This window comes from Palaemon carinicauda, chromosome 29, assembly GCF_036898095.1.
Source record: "Palaemon carinicauda isolate YSFRI2023 chromosome 29, ASM3689809v2, whole genome shotgun sequence".
Taxonomy (NCBI): Eukaryota; Metazoa; Arthropoda; class Malacostraca; order Decapoda; family Palaemonidae; genus Palaemon; species Palaemon carinicauda.
In genome coordinates, this window is record NC_090753.1 from 78,355,756 (window position 1) to 78,374,460 (window position 18,705).

Genomic DNA, 18,705 nt, shown 5'->3' on the forward strand with positions numbered 1-18,705 from the left:
TAAAAAGTTCCTTTATTTAGAATTTAAACCATTTAAGCTAAGAAAGAATGAACGAAACGCTAGAATCGGTTTACTCTTACTGCAACGTGAAACCGTGAAATACTCTCTCTCTATCGTAACGATAGAGCGCATGTTGAACGTTCTGAACGTCAACAACTGCGGAGACTAAACTAAACGTTAGTTCATCTTTGAAAACAGTACGAGACTATCAAAGAAATTCTTTCAAAAACATTAAAATTAAAAAGGTATAAATTCTTAAAAGGTAAATACGATATGACGGGCTCAATGTTAATTAACTTCGGTTCCAAGTAAGGACCGCCTACTATTAGGAAAGGTCGCATATAAACAAACATAAAAATTAATTTTTATAAGTTTATAATACCAAAAACCTAAACACACTTCCGTCTAAGGGAAGGGTCGGCCATAAAAGTGAAAGAGAGTCCATACTCTCTTCGTCACCAACACTTCCGTCTAAGGGAAGGGTCGGCCATTTAAAAGTGAAAGAGAGTCCATACTCTCTTCGTCACCATAATTAAATCTATCCAAAACGAGTTCAAGTTTTGAAATGAAGATAAAACCCCTGCATAGCGAAAGCTCAAAACTGGAATACTGTAGTGTACTTCACCAAATCGTTGTGAAAACAAATCCAGTTAGGGACGGCGTATTTAGTAGGTCTTGCCTGTGGCACGACAGAGGGAAAATTGGTTCTTTGTTGACATCGAGTACTTGAGTACCTACTTGACAGATGGCGCTGTTGATGTACACCCCCACCTGTATAGCGATCGCTGGCGTATTCCGCCCGTAGATTTTTTCTGTCGGGCAGCAGGGATGCAGCTATATGATCATCGGGTAAGTTTGATATTGAAAAATTTATTTTCATGATATCACTACTTAAAATATTTCATTTTTCTTTATTTCCTTTCCTCACTGGGCTATTTTCCCTGTTGGGGCCCCTCGGCTTATAGCATCCTGCTTTTCCAACTAGGAAATAATAATAATAATAATAATAATATATTGTTTTATTACAGTAGTTGAGGACCTACTGTATTCCCTCTAAAACTATAAAACAGGTTAAAACATATTTGTTTGCAATATGATATTGCTGTTTAGTCAGGTAACTAATCCCTATATTAAATTCTATTGTCTGGCATAAACCACATACTGTACTTTTCTGATTGATTATCTTTAACCCTTTTACCCCCAAAGGACGTACTGGTACGTTTCACAAAACTCATCCCTTTACCCCCATGGACGTACCGGTACGTCCTTGCAAAAAAATGCTATACAAATTTTTTTTTACATATTTTTGATAATTTTTTGAGAAACTTCAGGCATTTTCCAAGAGAATGAGACCAACCTGACCTCTCTATGACAAAAATTAAGGCTGTTAGAGCAAAATAAAAAAGTATACTGCAAAATGTGCTTGAAAAAAAATAACCCTTGGGGGTTAAGGGTTGGAAATTTCCAAATAGCCTGGGGGTTAAAGGGTTAAGTCTGAGTGTATTCCCCGAACATACCTGACATATTATCATCTTTTGACATCCATTCCTTAAATTTATTCTCTCATAATGTAGGGTATCCACAATATAAAACCACGGTTTAAGAGTGGGTGTAAAAACAATAGATTAGCTACAACCACTTTTGTGAAACACTCTTAGCACAAGAGAAATAGTTTCGAGAAATATATACTTTGTGCCACTGATAAAGCACTTTGAACTAACAAAGAAAAGCAATACAGTAAAATAAAGATATCTCATTTACATTGGTTAATTACGATTTAGCTTAATCTCACACACAGTGCTTTGTTGTATCCTGACTTAGAGCTTTCTGTGGTGAGTCCCCCAATATAGCACGGGAACAAAAAGGGCATTGTCTGTATTAGATAAGTACAGTACTGTACTTGTTTATGCCCATTATTCTCTTTGAAATGACAAAGACTGATCAGGGGTGTGTCCCCAACATTTTGTGTCATGTCTAATTTGGGTGGCTTGACAGAGTATTACAAACACTGAAGAATACCATACTGTCAAGAAGAGTTTAAGTGAGATAATTGTCAAGAAGAGTTTAACAGAGATAATTGTCAAGAAGAGTCTAAGAGAGATAATTGTCAAGGAGAGTTTAAGTAAGAGAGATAATTGTCAAAGAGAGTTGAAGAGAGATAATTGTCAAGAAGAGTTTAAGAGAGACAATTGCTGGAATTTATTTCTTTATAATTATGACTAAAGCCAGGAGTATTCCTTTTTACATCAATCTGCACAGATGAAAGCTATGATAATGAGAAACATCACATACCAATATTCTACTCAGGTGGAATGTTCCATAAAGACAAAGAAAGAAGATAAAACAAATAAAACAAAACAATCAAGAAAAGCAACTTGTAAAAAATGGCAAAACAAAATCTAACAAGTATTTGACGACTATAATTTGTGTCTAAAGGAATTTTTGGGCTCAAGCCATGTCGTCCTGATGGAAGTTCCTTAAAGGCAGCTTCCTAGGGTATATTACAACTACGGCGATATTCCCAGAGAATTTACCTTCAGGTACCCAGAATTCTAACTCCTGGAGCGAGTATCCCTAAAAAGACCTTAGGGATATCGTAAATATCAGTGGACGTATTCTTGACACGCCTCATAGCAATCTATACCCCGAATAGAGTTAACACTTCGTAGGGGTAAAATGGCAAGAAAACGAAAACGATAAGAAAGGGGGGAGCCGTTCATAAGGCATCCCTCCTCCCCGTTTCGAAAGCGTGCCCTGCGCCGCTCACGGCGCCATCTGTATTCCTTTTTGCGTAGCTCTACGACTCGGTGTGTTTTCCCTGTTTTCTACCCAATCTTGGAATTTTCTCGCTTAATAATGCTTTCTCCAACTTCTTCTGCCTCGGATAAGTTGAGTACTATTTCTTTTATGTATAAATGTAGGCTCTTGGTTAAAATTAAAGTAATTAAAAGAGTTATCTTTGATACAAGAGCTGTTGCCTGCTGGAGGCATCATGGATGCTGTCGCTCGCTAGAATAGGATTTATTTGTTAGCAAGAGCGACGTTCCCAGCCCCTTTGCGCTTAAATATTAGCTACTTAGCTTATTTAGGAATTCTGTTATGATGCGATAGTAGTGTGCCTGGCGAAGTTTTGCCAAGGCTGCCAACACTAGTCTTCGTAGGCTAGTTGTTGGCCTATGTACTTCCTGCATGATAATTAGTCTTCCAAATGTGAATTTATTGCTTTAAGCGTTAGGCAACGTTATACATATAAGTCCTTTTCGAGTACCTTCCAAGATAGTATTGGTGTGAGTTTCGGTGAATTAGGTAATCGATTCTCTTAGTGCCTAGGCTAGGTTGTCTTAGGTCATTATAATATTATCTGTTCCCCGTTTGCTCCCTTCTCTTCGGGGAAGGGGCAAACCCTTTCCCTCTGTTTAAGCCTTAGGCTTAACTCTAGTGGTTTATTTGAATTAATCTTCAAATATATCTATGCTGGAGTAGTACTGTACCTTCCCGTTCCAACTGTATTGGTTCAGAGGGGGACAGTACAACAGTGTTTAGTCTGAGCCCGGTTTGTCTGGCATGGGGCAGAGTCTCCCTTGCTGATTGACTCGGGCATTAAGGGTTATCCCCTTGGTCCACCTTGTTGGGTTCCAGTAGTGATCCCTTTACTCGGTGACTCATCAGACTGTCCTATTGCCGTTCCGGTCTCGGGATATGTTCCCTTTTCTGGAAAGGCAATTCCTTCCTTGCCGTGGTTCTTGGGAGGCAGCCAGTAGTGCCGGCCTCCCTCTCGGGTCTTTCTCTAACTGAGATGAACTGTCTTAGTTGGGAATGACCCTTAACCAAGGTAAGGTTGGATAGGACCCTCTGTCCTTCCCTTCTTTTTTCCGTTCCTTGTGTCAGTCGTCTGCATCCTTGCCTAGCCTAGGTTGGGATGAGGAACTGACGTGGTCTCCTGTCGGCCGGCAAAGTGTGCCGACCGGCAGAGACCATTACTTCGAGTGCTGCCCGGTCCTTTCTTGGTCCCTCCATCGCTGCCGTCTGAAGATTCAGTAGGCAGCGGTTAGGAAGCTTGACTTAGTGTCTCCCCTTCCTTTCGGCACTCTTTCGGGTGCCGGGCCCAGAGACTCATAGTCTCTTAACCCGGCACTCATTCTATTGTCTTAGTATGTGTTGTCCTTGCCGTCTGCCGGCCTACAGGCCGGCCGTCGGTGGGGAGGGGTGTTCTCCAGTTCTCTTGCTGTCGGTCGGCGTTGGGTGTATACCTTTGCCGGCCGGTCTCTTGCTCATCTGCCGGCCACTACAAGTGGGGGCCGGCAGCCGAGCGCTGCCTAGTGTGGGGGCCAGCCGGCAGGGTTTGTTTACTGCTGCCGGCCGGCCTGCGACACTGCCCAGTCAGCCGGCCACTAAGAATGATGGCCGGCAACGCAGTGCAAACCGGGTGGCTACGGTCCGGCAACCACTGCCGGCCGGTTCAGGCATGGGATCTGGAGTTCTCCCCAATAAAGGTGATCTGATGTTGTGTACTTGAGATCTACCTTTCGAAAAACAGGGGGGGGGGGGTGCTGATCGGCAATAGCCGGCTGGCACACCACCCTCAGGTACTGTATCAGTCCTCTCTTGGTGGTATATTCAACCAAGGGAGTTCATGATGTAGTAGGTTACAACACTGTCTTTTCTATCTTACTTGTGTTACTGGTACAATCACCTGGTGTCGCCTTACAAGGATAAAAGATAATTCTTTTATCCCTGGCCGGAATGGTAATATTTTACCTTAGGTGTGAGCTACACCTAATTTCCTTTGGAAATACGTTCTCTGGTTATTCTAGTAAAGACTAACTATGTGACTTGGCTGGTGGGCTTCCACAGGTGTTTGTGTGGGTTTCACAAGTAGGTGTCTTTCCCTTATTCTTGTTGAATACTCATTTGTTACATGTGAATTGAAATTCACTTGATATTCATGGAAATTTTTTCTTCTTTTACAGGAGGAGCATCCGAAGTGTGATAGTGTCTTCTGCAATGTCCGCAGTAAGAACTTTTGCGGACATGCCTCGTGTAGGAGGCACGCGGCTTGTGCAACCTCCAATGATGACCATCGTTACTGGGATCCGCAGGTATGTGCTGTATGTACTAACCTGCTATCAGAGGCTTTTGAATCCCCTAGGTCGGCGGAGTCAAGAGATGCAGCGAGGGAGAGGCTTCGCTTATGGGTAAGGGGTTTTCAGAAAAACACCACTGGACCTTATCTTCCTAACGAGAAGATGAGGGCATACCTTTTTCCCAAGGCTTCCCCTGATGCTCTTGTTCCCCAGCCTCGGCCGGAGATCCCTCTGATCCAGATTCCAGTGGAGGAGGATGTCGCTGACGCCATGCAGGACATCCAGTTGGACGACAAGATGTCCGACTTGTCCGATCGTGCGGAGCAGGATCTCCTCGCAGAGGGCGAGGAGGAGGATCGAGATCCTATTGCCGTGGAGGAAGAGGTTCCCGTATCATCAGACGTGCCGGTTCAGGTCCCTGAACCTATCCCCTCTACCTCGTCCGCTCTTCCAGCAGAGCTTGGACAGGCTCTCTCTTCCATCGTTGGTATGATCCAACAGATGCAGAGGGAGAATAATCAGAAGGCCGCTACTTTGGAGCTCCAGATGCAGAAGATCACAGCATCACGTGGACCTCCAAAGAAGCTCAACGTTAAGGACCTTCCTCTGTGCTCGGATGCCAACCCGTGGAGATATGCCGAGCACATGCCGATGACGATTGGGAAGATCGTCATGTCGGAGAAACTGGGCTCAGTTCCCCTTGAGGAGGTGGAATTCTGGCCCAGTAGAGGGGCCTACCCGGACTGCTATGTCCGTTTGAAGAAGGAGCCGGCTTCGAAGGAGGAGACGGAACCAAAGGAGGTGATTATCCTGGATCACTCCAAGGCTCAAGCCACTTTGACAGCTGCTTTAAAGGAGAGGGGGTTCTCAAACTCAAAGGTTGCCGCTTTGAATAAGAAGCACCCCTCCTTTGTATCCTCCCCGGCTAGGGCCTTCCCCTTTATGCAAAAGGGGTTTGCGGCCGTCATCAAGGCGGTTGAAGCTGGCAAGCCGTGCCCGTCTTTGGAGGAATGTAAACCTCTATCGTTGGCATTGCCAATGGACAATAAGGACTGGAAGGAGGTGCACCTTACTTTCTCAGTTGGGAAGTTGGACGCCGACATTGCAGGACAGCAGTTCGGCGAAAACCTTCCCAAGTTGTCGGAATTCCTTCTACGGAGGGAATTGGACACAAAGGAGCGCCTGGCAGCCTCGATGTCTCTCCAGACCAACATGGAGACGATGGCTAGCGACCCCAAGATGCCAGAGATGTTCATGGTTATGGCCAAAATCCATCTGGCCACAGTAACCAAGGACCTCTATTGCTTTGTTAAAGCAAGGAGGGCCTGTAGGGAGTTTGTGTTCGCCTCGGCCACAGTGAGGCATGAACCCAAGAGGCTAATTTCATCCAGCATCTGGGGTAAAGATCTCTTTCCCAAGGACGTGGTCAAAGAGATCGTGGACAAGGCAGCCACTGAGAACCGCAATCTTCTCCTGAAGTGGGGCCTGTCCCTTAAGAGGAAGTCTTCTCCGGATGAGGGCCCTCAGCCGAAAGGAAAGGCGAAGAAGTCAAGGTTTTCCTCCCGTCCCGCCAAGTCCTTCAAACCGCAAAGACAACAGCAGCAGCAGCCAGCTTTGCCTCCGGTTCCACAACTAGTAGCCCAGACCCCGACCACCTTCCAATGGGTTCCCCAAGCCATGTCATCAGCTTCCCCGGCATTCAATCCCGTGTTCGAGGGACAGTCGACCACGTTTCGTGCAAGACCCAGAGGAGCAGCTAGAGGGTCATCAAGACGCCCCTCTAGGGGACGAGGATTCAGAGGTGGTCGCGGCCAGGGAGGCAAGACTGCAGGGCAGTCAAAGTGAAGTGTCGCCGGTAGGTGGGAGACTTCAGTATTTCCGGGATCGCTGGACCTTCGATCCCTGGGCCCACAGCCTTCTCAAAAATGGACTGGGTTGGAGTTGGTACAGTACTCCGCCCCAGTGCCCTCAATTTTTCCAACACTCCACCCCCGTTTTGGAGGAGTACATCCAAGATCTGTTGGAGAAAAAGGTGATCAGGAGGGTAAAGTCCATCAAGTTCCAAGGGAGGCTGTTTTGTGTTCCCAAGAAAGACTCGGGGAAACTCAGAGTCATTCTGGACTTGTCACCACTCAACAAGTTCATAGTGAACCACAAGTTCAAGATGTTAACGTTACAACACATAAGGGCCTTACTGCCCAAGAGGGCATATACCGTCTCCATCGATTTGTCAGACGCATATTGGCACGTTCCAATAAGTTGTCGTCTCTCCCCCTACCTAGGATTCAAGCTACAACAAAAACTTTACGCTTTCAGGGCGATGCCCTTCGGACTAAACATAGCCCCAAGGATCTTTACGAAGCTTGCGAGCGCAGCTCTCAAACAGTTACGCCTAAAAGGGTTCCAGGTAGTAGCCTACCTGGACGATTGGTTGGTGTGGGCAGCATCCAGAGCAGAATGCTTGCAAGCTTCCCTACAAGTGATTCAGTTCCTGGAATATCTAGGCTTCATGATCAACAGAAAGAAGTCTCGTCTTTCTCCAGCTCAGAGGTTCCAGTGGTTGGGAATTCACTGGGATCTAGTGTCACACCGTCTTTCCATCCCGATGTCAAAGAGGAAGGAAATAGCGGGGTCTGTCAGGAGACTTCTAGGTTCCGAGAGGATATCAAGACGCGAACAAGAGAGGGTTTTGGGCTCTCTTCAGTTTGCATCAGTAACAGACCCAGTGCTAAGAGCACAGTTAAAAGATGCAGCGGGAGTATGGAGAACCTTTGCATCGAAAGAGCGAAGGGACTTGAAGAGACCGGTCCCACTTCGACTACGTTCTCTTCTCAGACCGTGGTCTCAAGCCAGTCGTCTAAAGAGGTCTCTACCTCTTCAGCCACCACCCCCGTCAGTGACAATCCACACAGACGCCTCAAAGGTAGGGTGGGGGGGTCACTCCCATCGGAAAAAAGTGCAAGGGATCTGGTCCAAGCTATTTGGGACCTTTCACATAAACTTTCTAGAAGCTATGGCAGTTCTTCTTACCCTGAAGAAAGTATCCCCACGTCACTCGATCCACGTAAGGTTGGTACTGGACAGCGAGGTGGTTGTGAAATGTCTGAATCGGCGGGGATCGAGATCCCCACCTCTCAACCAGGTAATGTTAGCCATATTCCGACTGGCGGAGAAGAAGAAGTGGCACCTGTCAGCAGTTCACCTTCAAGGAGTCCGGAATGTGACCGCGGACGCTCTATCCAGGGTGACACCGATAGAGACAGAATGGTCCCTAGACGCAGGATCATTCTCTTTCATCTTGAGACAAGTCCCAGAACTGCAGATAGACCTCTTCGCGACGAAGGACAACAAGAAGCTGCCGAAATATGTGTCCCCATACGTGGACCCCTCGGCAGAAGCAATAGATGCGATGTCCCTCGATTGGAACAGATGGTCCAGGATCTACCTGTTTCCCCCTCACAATCTGATGTTGAGGGTCCTCAACAAACTGAGATCCTTCAAGGGAGTAGCAGCAATAGTGGCCCACAAGTGGCCGAACAGTGTATGGTTCCCTCTAGCTCTGGAACTACGACTGAGGTTTCTACCACTCCCGGACCCAGTTCTGTCCCAGCAAGTCCAGAAGTCGACTGTCTTCGCTTCATTACAGAAAACCCGAACCCTGCAGCTCATGATTTTCTCTCCCTAGCGGTGAAGAAACGGTTCGGAATCTCGAAAGATAGTATCGACTTCCTGGAAGAATACAAGTGTAAGTCTACTAGGAGGCAGTACGAATCTGCATGGAAGAAATGGGTAGCCTTTGTCAAAGATAAGAACCCGCACGAGATCTCTACGGAGTTCTGCCTATCCTTCTTCATTCACCTCCACGGACAGGGGCTGGCGGCGAACACAATTTCTACATGTAAGTCAGCTCTAACAAGACCCATTCTATATGCCTTCCAGGTAGACCTCGCTAACGAGATGTTTAATAAGATCCCAAAGGCCTGTGCTAGGCTTAGACCATCAGCTCCTCCAAAGCCTATTTCATGGTCGTTAGACAAAGTCCTTCATTTTGCCTCATTTCTAGATAATGAGGAATGTGCGTTGAAGGACCTGACTCAAAAAGTGATCTTCCTTTTTGCCCTTGCTTCTGGGGCCAGAGTTAGTGAGATTGTGGCCCTCTCGAGAGAGGAGGGCCGAGTTCAGTTCCTGGATGGGGGAGAACTGAACCTGTTTCCGGACCCTACGTTTCTCGCTAAGAACGAGTTGCCCACCAACAGGTGGGGTCCCTGGAGAATCTGCCCTCTGAAAGAAGATGCATCTCTATGTCCCGTAGAATGCCTTAAGGTCTATCTTCGTAGAACTTCAGACTTCCATGGGGGCCAACTATTCAGAGGAGAAACATCGGGCTCGAATTTATCTTTAAATCAACTTAGGGCGAAAATTACATATTTTATTCGCAGAGCGGATCCTGACAGTTCACCCGCAGGTCATGATCCGAGGAAAGTTGCTTCATCATTAAACTTCTTTAACTTTATGGATTTTGAACACCTTCGTTCATACACTGGCTGGAAGTCTTCCAGGGTATTCTTTCGCCACTATGCTAAGCAAGTGGAGCAGCTAAAGAGGTCTGTGGTAGCAGTTGGTTGCGTCGTTAACCCTGCTGTTTAACTCTGCGAGGAACAGCGGAATCATTTGGGACTTGGATTCTTGGGTGAATGGTTAGTTATATGCGTTGATATAACTGGTAGTGAAGGCTCTCAGAGCCCACAGTGACTGTTCCAACGTTATGGTGATGGTAGCACAAGTACAGACAGGTGTGCCAAGCGTTTGCCAACGCTATTGTCAGCAAAGTAGTAACATGGACGTTAAGTTTGATACCGGGGTATGTGTAAGTGACACATATGTTTTCTTTCAGATAATCATTCATCCATGCACTACAGTACTTGTGTAAATTGTTGGTCATCCACCTAGCATATGTACATATTTATGGTGACCATGTCTATTTATTGTTTCTCAATAAACTTGTTCTCGGGAACCTTGCATCTCCTTCACCTATTTTTGATTTCATATTGTTTTTTGAGCATTTAGCCTATGTATATTAATCGGGGATATCTATAATAGCCTATTCCTTAATGCAAAGCCTGGATTATACTGGTTTATACTTTCCTTAGCAATAAGGACTCCACCCCTTTCTGAGGATGGTGGTAGCAGCAAGTTTAATCCTACGCAGATATAACCTTTTGTCTAATTTTACTTCGACCAGGGTGCTGGTCGGGACTTTTTCTTTTGGATACTGTAGTCCCGTAAGACTTCGCTTTACTTCATATAGAGTGAGACCACTATATGGTACTGGCTGGCGAGTGATTCATACATAGGTATATGTACTCTTCGTTCGTTTCTAGAGTCTAGTAGGACTCCTCCCTGTAGGGGGCAGGAAGCACTCTCATGGCTTATGATTAGTGAAAAGATGTATAACGGTAACATCTTAGGTCTGTCAGTCGAGTTGACTAAGAAACATTCTTGAGGAGTACGGCACGTATTGAGAATCCACAGATACAGTAATGCTCTGGTATACTTCCATCAGGACGACATGGCTTGAGCCCAAAAAACGGATTTTGAGCGAAGCGAAAAATCTATTTTTGGGTAAGATAGCCATGTCGTCCTGATGGACCCGCCCTGCTCCTTTTCAAAAATAAAATAAATAAATAAGAGTGAAAAGGATAGTAGGACCCCTCCCTACATACAGTATCTGTAGCACCTCGTGTATCGCTACAAGGAATACAGATGGCGCCGTGAGCGGCGCAGGGCACGCTTTCGAAACGGGGAGGAGGGATGCCTTATGAACGGCTCCCCCCTTTCTTATCGTTTTCGTTTTCTTGCCATTTTACCCCTACGAAGTGTTAACTCTATTCGGGGTATAGATTGCTATGAGGCGTGTCAAGAATACGTCCACTGATATTTACGATATCCCTAAGGTCTTTTTAGGGATACTCGCTCCAGGAGTTAGAATTCTGGGTACCTGAAGGTAAATTCTCTGGGAATATCGCCGTAGTTGTAATATACCCTAGGAAGCTGCCTTTAAGGAACTTCCATCAGGACGACATGGCTATCTTACCCAAAAATAGATTTTTCGCTTCGCTCAAAATCCGTTATATATCACACAAACTACCAACAAATTTTTTTTTTTTTCAAATAAGATTTATTCATATACTCACCTGATGTTCATCTTGCTTCTTCCCAAGAAGCTTGTTTTATCAACATTTACCTCTATATTTGGAAAAAATATTCTCATTTTCTTTCCTTTCTATAAACATGCCTCTAGAAAAGTAATGAGACATTAGCGCTTAATGGCAAGGAAAAAAGCGCCAGACTGCTTTTTTATTTTAGTTTTTAAGTCAAACTACACGTATTTCTTATCCTCTTGACATCACGAGGCAGTGGGGATGAGGGTGGGCATGTATGTGAACATCAGGCACGTATATAAATAATAAATTCTATTATCTAAATTACATTTATTTCGCAAACCTCCCCTAATGTTCATATTCCTGACTCCCACACTCTAATAGAGGTGAAACATCAGTGAAAGAAAGAGATAGGAATATAATAGAATTAAAAAATAGTACTAGTACTATAAAATATTAGAATTATAGACTCAACTGGTCTATATTAATGTAACAAACCACCCTTGAAATATGGGATGTCAAATTGCTTTTCTGAAGATATTTGAAAATTTTTGAAAATAAAATCATAAATTAACCAAACTTAAAAAGTTAATAGACCACATTACGAGTAGCTACTATAGGACCTAGAGCCCAAATTCTTCAAAATAGTTTTCAGCAAACACCAACATGGAATGCTATTGAACTAATACTAAAATTCTTTCCAAAGAAAGATTTCAGCAAGATGTACGAAATGTAGGTGCATCCATAATATACTGAACCTTAACAGTTATGGCTTTTATAAGATTTTGATCCAACTCCTTGTGAGCTTCCGTGACTAAACTTCTAACTAGAAATGACTGCATTTTTGGACAAAAGACAATTTGGAATTCTAATTCCACAGCACATTATAGACGCTAAACCTAATGTCTATAGTTCATCCAACAAATACTGAACGACTATTACAGGACAAAGAAATCCATGAAAGATGTAGTTATTGTCAAAGTCACGGAAGTCGTCGAAGAACGAGGGTTTGTAACTATGTAAGAACAAAATTGACTTTAAGTCATCTACCTTTCTGCTTTTCTCATTTGCATTACTTTGCACCAAGCTTGCAAATTTGCCATGCATTTCTATATTTTGTTATTCTAAATTTTTTGCACAGTTTGTATCTTAACTACTGTATCATTTGATCTTCGATGTTTACAAAAATTATGATCAAAGCAGAAGATCCTTACTCACTTCAAAGATTCTTTATGGTTCCAATATACACAAATAAACTTTATAACAACAACTTCAAGAATTAGAGACCTGGACTTCCTCTTTGGCTTTTTCACCATCTTCAATTTGATCTCGAACCAAGTCTTCCACATCGGCAGGTTCAACTGAAGGCATGACTGCCCCTTCTAGATTATCTGATTTTGGTTTATAATTCCTGAAATAACAAAAATGAATTTATTTATAATCTTAGTATTGTATATCATTTGATGACAACATCAATGTTTTCTCAAAAAAAAAAAAAAATATATATATAAAAGCTATAAAAGACACAAGAAATGAAGTATAGCCTTATTTATAAGCTACGGTATTTGCCATCTAAAATCTTATCATTGATATTAGATATATTTAAACTGTAGCTACCAATGTTGATATGTTTTTTGAGTAACTAACAACAATCAATGTTTTCTCAAAAAAAAAAAATATATATATATATAATCTATAAAAGACACAAGAATGAAGTGTAGCCTTTTTTATAAGCTACGGTATTTGCCATCTAAAATCTTATCATTGATATTAGATATATTTAAACTGTAGCTACCAATGTTGATATGTTTTTCGAGTAACTAACAACAAAACAAGCAAAATTAACAAACATATACAATACTGCCACTTGAAATTTCCACGGTTCCTAATGGGTAGATTATGATAACTGAATGATTTGTAGTAGATTACAGAAATTACGTGAATAATAAACAGATACCTATTTAAACTGAAGTTATGAATCCCTCTTAATGCCCTTTTAAAATTTTCTTAAAATGATATTTTGATTATAAAATAAATTTTTGAATATACTTACCCGGTGAATATATAATAGCTGCAACTCTGCGGCTCGACAGACAACATACTCAAAAAACTCGCGAGCGATCGCTATGCAGGTTGCGGGTGTGCCGACCAGCGCCAACTGTCGGCCAGATACCACTCTTGTATGTAAACAAAACCTTCAATTCTTCTCGTCCCGCTGCGTCTCTATTGGGGAGGAAGGGAGGGTCATTTAATTTATATATTCACCGGGTAAGTATATTCAAAAATTTATTTTATAATTAAAATATCATTTTTAAATATTAAACTTAGCCGGTGAATATATAATAGCTGATTCACACCCAAGGAGGTGGGTAGAGACCAGAGTTAATATGTTTACAGCGTATAAGCTAAGAGTTTTTTCATTTTGACAGTTATCAATATAACAAAACCAAAATAAATAGGTACCTGGTAAGGAAGTTGACTTAGACGATTACTCTGCCTTGTAAGTCTGTCTTCCTCACGGAGCCAAGCGATCCTCTTAGGATGCTGAAAGACTCCCAGGAGCTGAAGTATCAAGGGCTGCAACCCATACAACAGGACCTCATCAAACCCCTAATCTGGGCGCTCTCAAGAAATGACTTTGACCACCCGCCAAATCAACCAGGATGCGAAAGGCTTCTTAGCCTTCCGAACAACCCATAAAAACAATATTAAAAACATTTCAAGAGACAGATTAAAAGGATATGGAATTAGGGAAGTGTAGTGGTTGAGCCCTCACCCACTACTGCACTCGCTGCTACGAATGGACCCAGTGTGTAGCAGTCCTCGTAAAGAGTCTGGACATCTTTCAAGTAAAATGACGCGAACACTGACTTGCTTCTCCAAAAGGTCGCGTCCATGATACTTTGCAGAGATCTATTTTGCTTTAAGGCCACGGAAGTTGCTATAGCTCTAATCTCGTGCGTCTTAACCTTAAGCAAAGATCGGTCTTCCTCACTCAAGTGTGAATGAGCTTCTCGTATTAACAATCTGATAAAAAATGACAAAGCATTCTTTGACATAGGTAAGGATGGTTTCTTAACCGAACACCATAACGCTTCAGATTTACCTCTTAACCCTGGATAGGTACGCTCCTCGGACACCCCTTTAAGGGTATACTCGGACGCGAACGACCCCGACGCCAAAAAAAATTCTTGAAAAATCAGTTTTTGCAGTAACCTCCTTTTTTCTTTTGCCAAAAAAAACTTCAATGAATGCTTAAAACAACTGTAAAGATAAATACTACTCATCTGCAGAAAAACTATTTATTATAAATATTTTAAAAAATTAAGTAGAAAAAAAAAAGACCTGACATAAAAATTCATAAAAAAAAAGTTTATACATATATACACAAATCCTTTTAGGAATTGATTCTTGAATGTTTAGGACACATCTTGATGTATTTTGGATGAAGTCAGACCCATGGAGGTGAAGATCTGAAATGAGAAAAAAAGGGTAACTTTTTTTGGCCAAAAAAATTTGTCCAAATTTCATGAATTTTTTTGGGTACCCAAATGAAATAGGAAGTGGCTAATTTTTTTAGGGAATAAACATATGTTATCCTAAAATAGAAATATGTAAAAAAATCTTCATTATTTTGTAAATTACATTTATATCAGGGGCCATATCTAAAGGTAATTTTTTGAGTACTTAGAAATTTCGTAAAAAAATACATATATTTAATATATAATATGATATTTATGCAGGTAAAAATATACCAAAATATCACAAATTCTATAGGGAACAAGAATATATATAGATAGGGCAACTTACGCTTCGGATATGTCCACAAAATGGCCGCCAACCACACTGACTCAGACTCCCTAATCTGCCACTTGAAATGTAGGAAGGGTATGTCAATTTCAAGGTGTTATTTACTAATCTAATTATTATTGGATATGCATAAAAATTGTATGGTGGGTTGCTGGATAATTGTCGATTATTTTACGACTATAAAATTAAAATTCTGACCCAAAAAAATTTTTTTGAAGGGAAATAAAATCGAAAAAAAAATGTAAAATATAATATTTTAGCTAAATAATTTGATGATATTCAATCAAAAAAGAAGTAAACAAAATTTTCCGACAAATAAACATCTAGAGGAATCATTACTCTGTGATAGTTCCTTAGTACGTAGTAATTTTGAAAGAATTGGGAAAAAACGAAAAAATGGCAATCACCGGAAAATCGAACACATACCTATATATACGCCATATCTGGCTAAAAAAAAGATAGGCATGGGTAGCCAGATCATCTAGAAACACTTTCCAACACTATAAAATTATAAGTTTTGCGACACTACTTGCCAATTCCTTACGGTAACATGACTAAGCAAAAAAATGCAAAACAAATAAAAAGGGGCATTCGTGGAAAAATGGCCATTCTAATATACGACATTTCAGAAAAAAAAAAATTTCAGCCACGTGCTAGGCAAACCATCAATGTACATTTTCCGACAAATAAACATATAAATGAATCATTACTCTGTGATAGTTCCTTAGTACGTAGTAATTTTGAAAGAAATGGGAAAAAACGAAAAAATGGCAATCACAGGAAAATCGAACACATACTTATATATACGCCATATCTGGCTAAAAAAAAAATAGGCATGGGTAGCCAGATCATCTAGAAACACTTTCCAACACTATAAAAATATAAGTTTTGCGACACTACTTTCCAATTCCTTACGGTAACATGACTAAGCAAAAAAATGCAAAACAAATAAAAAGGGGCACTCGCGGAAAAATGCCCAACATTCTAATATACGGCATCTCAGATAAAAAAAAAGACATGCACGTGTTAGCCCAACCATCAAGGCACACTAGCCCAACCATCAAGGCACACTTTCTAACACATAAACATGAAAAAAAAATCAATAATATACGGCAATTCCTTACTACGTAGTAAATTTTTACAAATATTGAAAAAAAACAGAAATTGGCAACCGCAGTTAAATACCCAATATACCAATAACTACGTCGTATCTGACAAAAACAAAATCACGCATGGGTAGCCAGATCATCTAGACACACTTTCCAACACTAAAAAAGCAAAAGTTTTACGACACTATTTGGCAATATCTTACGGAAAAATGACTTGGCAAAAAAATGAAAAAAAATGAAAAAGGGGCACTCGCGGTAAAATGCCCGACATTCTAATATACGGCATCTCAGATAAAAAAAAAGACATGCACGTGTTAGCCCAACCATCAAGGCACACTTTCTAACACATAAACATGAAAAAAAAATGAATAATATACGGCAATTCCTTACTACGTAGTAATTTTTACAAATATTGAAAAAAAAACAGAAATTGGTAACCGCAGTTAAATACCCAATATACCAATAACTACGTCGTATCTGACAAAAACAAAGTCACGCATGGGTAGCCAGATCATCTAGACACACTTTCCAACACTAAACAAGCAAAAGTTTTACGACACTATTTGGCAATATCTTACGGAAAAATGACTTGGCAAAAAAATGAAAAAAAAATGAAAAAGGGACACTCGCGGTAAAATGGTCCTCGTGGTGATGAACGACATTTTAACTAAAAAAAAAAATCATGCACATGATAGCCAAACAATCCACCAAGACTTTCCACAACTGATAACCTATACAAGTTGAACCATTCTACGAAAATTTCATAATACGTAATAACTTTGATAATTATGCAAATTACCTTAGAAGGGTAAACTCGGTCGCGCTCGACCCCGACGCGTCTCAGAAATCGGGGAAGGAGTACAGCTACAGCAATGCACATCTGGACACTACTAGAGCGTGTAGGGGAGACACCTCCTACAGGTCGATCACCCACAAATTCAGTCACGGGGGTGAGTCACGTGAGAAAAACCTGTTTTTTTTTGACGCTCGGGGTCGCGAACGACCCATCGTACCTATCCAGGGTTAAAGGCTTAGTACGAGCTAAATAGAACTTAAGAGCTCTAACGGGGCATAATACTCTCTCTAACTCGTTGCCTACGATCTTTGATAAGCTAGGAATATCAAAAGATTTAGGCCAAGGACGAGAAGGCAGTTCATTCTTGGCTAGGAAACCAAGTTGAAGAGAACAAGAGGCTTTTTCTGTCGAAAAACCGATGTTCTTGCTGAAGGCATGAAGCTCACTGACTCTTTTAGCTGAGGCCAAGCACACCAGGAAAAGAGTCTTAAGAGTGAGATCCTTCAGGGAGGCTGAATGTAAAGGCTCGAACCTGTCTGACATGAGGAATCTTAGGACCACGTCTAAATTCCATCCAGGTGTAGCCAAACGACGTTCCTTAGAGGTCTCAAAAGACTTAAGGAGATCTTGTAGATCTTTATTGTTGGAAAGATCTAAGCCTCTATGCCGGAAGACCGAAGCCAACATGCTCCTGTAGCCCTTGATCGTGGGAGCTGAAAGGGAGCGAACTCTTCTCAGGTATAAGAGAAAATCAGCGATTTGGGCTACAGAGGTACTGGACGAGGATACAGATACTGACTTGCACCAGTCTCGGAAGATTTCCCACTTCGATTGGTAAACTCTAATGGTAGAAGCTCTCCTCGCTCTTGCAATCGCACTGGCTGCCTCCTTCGAAAAGCCTCTAGCTCTCGAGAGTCTTTCGATAGTCTGAAGGCAGTCAGACGAAGAGCGTGGAGGCTTTGGTGTACCTTCTTTACGTGTGGCTGACGTAATAGGTCTACTCTTAGAGGAAGACTTCTTGGAAAGTCTACCAGCCATCGAAGTACCTCGGTGAACCATTCTCTCGCGGGCCAGAGGGGAGCAACTAACGTCAACCTTGTCCCTTCGTGAGAGGCGAATTTCTGCAGTACCTTGTTGACAATCTTGAATGGTGGGAATGCGTATAGGTCTAGGTGAGACCAATCTGGGAGAAAGGCATCTATATGTATTGCTGCTGGGTCTGGGACTGGAGAGCAATAGATTGGAAGCCTCTTGGTCATCGAGGTTGCAAAGAGGTCTATGGTGGGTTGACCCCAAGTCGCCCAAAGCCTCTTGCACACATCCTTGTGGAGGGTCCATTCGGTTGGAATTACCTGACCTTTCCGACTGAGACAATCTGCTAGAACGTTCAAGTCGCCCTGGATAAACCTCGTTACTAGGGAGATGCCTCGATCTCTTGACCAGATGAGCAGGTCCCTTGCGATCTCGTACAGTGTCAGGGAGTGGGTACCTCCTTGTTTGGAAATGTACGCCAAGGCTGTGGTGTTGTCCGAGTTGACCTCCACCACTTTGTCTCGAAGGAGACTCTCGAAGCTTATCAAGGCCAGGTGAACTGCCAAAAGCTCCTTGCCGTTGATATGCATGCTCCTCTGACTTGAGGTCCACAGACCTGAGCATTCCCGACCGTCCAGTGTCGCACCCCAACCCAAATCCGATGCGTCTGAGAAGAGAACGTGGTTTGGTTTCTGAACTGCTAGGTGAAGTCC

The 18,705-nt window shown here is 42.3% G+C and overlaps 1 protein-coding gene across 1 annotated transcript in view; it reads right to left on the reverse strand.

The window, feature by feature from the left end:
• LOC137622832 (coiled-coil domain-containing protein 12-like) overlaps window positions 1–18,705 on the reverse strand; it is a 56,619-nt gene that overhangs the window by 7,431 nt on the left and 30,483 nt on the right. Inside the window, exon 3 of the mRNA XM_068353413.1 lies at window positions 12,533–12,656. Coding sequence (XP_068209514.1) covers window positions 12,533–12,656 — 124 coding nt within the window. The remainder of the gene's footprint in view (window positions 1–12,532; window positions 12,657–18,705) is intronic.